Source organism: Anopheles aquasalis, chromosome 3 (assembly GCF_943734665.1).
Source record: "Anopheles aquasalis chromosome 3, idAnoAquaMG_Q_19, whole genome shotgun sequence".
Lineage (NCBI taxonomy): Eukaryota > Metazoa > Arthropoda > Insecta > Diptera > Culicidae > Anopheles > Anopheles aquasalis.
In genome coordinates, this window is record NC_064878.1 from 44,776,564 (window position 1) to 44,778,130 (window position 1,567).

Here is a 1,567-nt window from a genome sequence, read left to right on the forward strand (position 1 = left end):
AAGACCACTGGGAAAGTAGGGCAAAGCGAGAGTATGTTGGTTTTTAATAATGTTATCGCGAGTAACCTTTCGGTGCGCTGGTTGGAGGGCGAATGTTTCAGTGTGTAGCACACAGGCTCGGTTCGATCGGTGCGGTAATGTAACAGTCATGCATTTTAATTCTTCGCGTACCGCTTTGCTCCAGTTAAGCTGTTCAATGCAAGTAAAAAGAGTATCACTCCGCAGGCATAAGTCATAGGTTTTGCTATGTTTTGATTTGATTGAGTTTAATGAACAGAACTTAGTATAAGGCACAAATGTTTTTTGTACCTGTTTTTTGTAAGTTAATAAAGAATTGTTTTTTTTTTCGGATACAGAGCGAACAAAAGAGTGTATTAAGGCTGTAAGTTTAGTGTGCGTTAAACTTTTCTTTATTGTTATAATTTGACACTAGTACTTTCGTTATACTTTATGCTGTAGCGCGAAAAAGGAAAACTCGTGCTCGTGATGCTTTGCCATTCATGTCTCTACGAAAGACAACACGAAACTCTACAAATACGATCGTCATCAGTTATGAGTTAAGAATTCTTTGAATCGTGCCCTCGATCCAGCCCTTGTAAATGGGAACGCGCATGGCAATGCCGATATCCTCCACGCCACCTCCGGCCGTCGTGAACGCGAATATTGCATGGAGCTGACTATTGGACACTCCGGGAGCTCCCGAATCGTCCGCAAAGAAGCCCTTCTTTACGCTATCGTTAGTTACCATACAGTAACCGCGTTGCGTATTGATGGGACCAGCGGCTAGGCCGTCACGCAGGAACTTGTGACACAGCGATCCAGTCATCGCTCGGAAGGCCGCGTGCTGCAACTGAACCGATGTGCCTGCGCTGTTCATTCCGAACGAAACGAATGTCAGCATCGTGTCATCCGGGCTGTATGGCGCGAGCGGGATCGGTTGAATATGGTTCGAGAATTCGATGGTTACGGTCGCGAGCATGGCCAAATTGTCATCCCATCCAATCCACTCCGGGTGCCTGTAAATCTGCATTACTTGAATCCGCATTTGAGTTTGCAGATAGTTGCTAACGCCCACTGTTACAGAGTAACCACTGGTCTCTGTTACATGCAGGGCACTGGCTGAGGTGAGAACGAAGAACCTTCCTAAAACGGCACCATTCCCGAACAGTCGGCCACCATAGAGGATGGCGGCTGCAAATGGATAGTTCTCTACTGCTGCCTTGCTGCCACCTGCAAGTCGTTCCTGTCCATCGGTGACTGCAACACCTATTAACACCAAACCGAGTACTATCGCGATCACGTTCATTTTAAGACCTTCTTGACTTCGGTTCACGATTGGAATCCTTTATATAGCCGAAGGTAGGTAGTATCACCACGTTTGATATGCTCACATTGGACGCATGGAACGAATGTACTACTAGCACCATGGGTAAGGTCTATGAACAATTGATTCAAACTTACATTCTGTGTACAGTTTGGTTGTAAAATCGAAAACCAAGACTAATTTGTTTTCTACTAAGGCATTCCAATATTAGAAAAAGCGCTTAATTTTCATTCATTCTCCAGA

At 45.1% G+C, this 1,567-nt stretch overlaps 1 protein-coding gene across 1 annotated transcript; it reads right to left on the reverse strand.

Annotated features, from left to right (window-relative positions):
- Positions 1-393: 393 nt before the first annotated feature.
- On the reverse strand, positions 394-1,306 carry LOC126577295 (trypsin, alkaline C-like). The gene has a single exon (XM_050238804.1). The coding sequence runs from the start codon at positions 1,304-1,306 to the stop codon at positions 551-553; it is 756 nt and encodes a 251-aa protein (XP_050094761.1). The 3' UTR covers positions 394-550.
- Between the last annotated feature and the right edge of the window lie 261 nt (positions 1,307-1,567).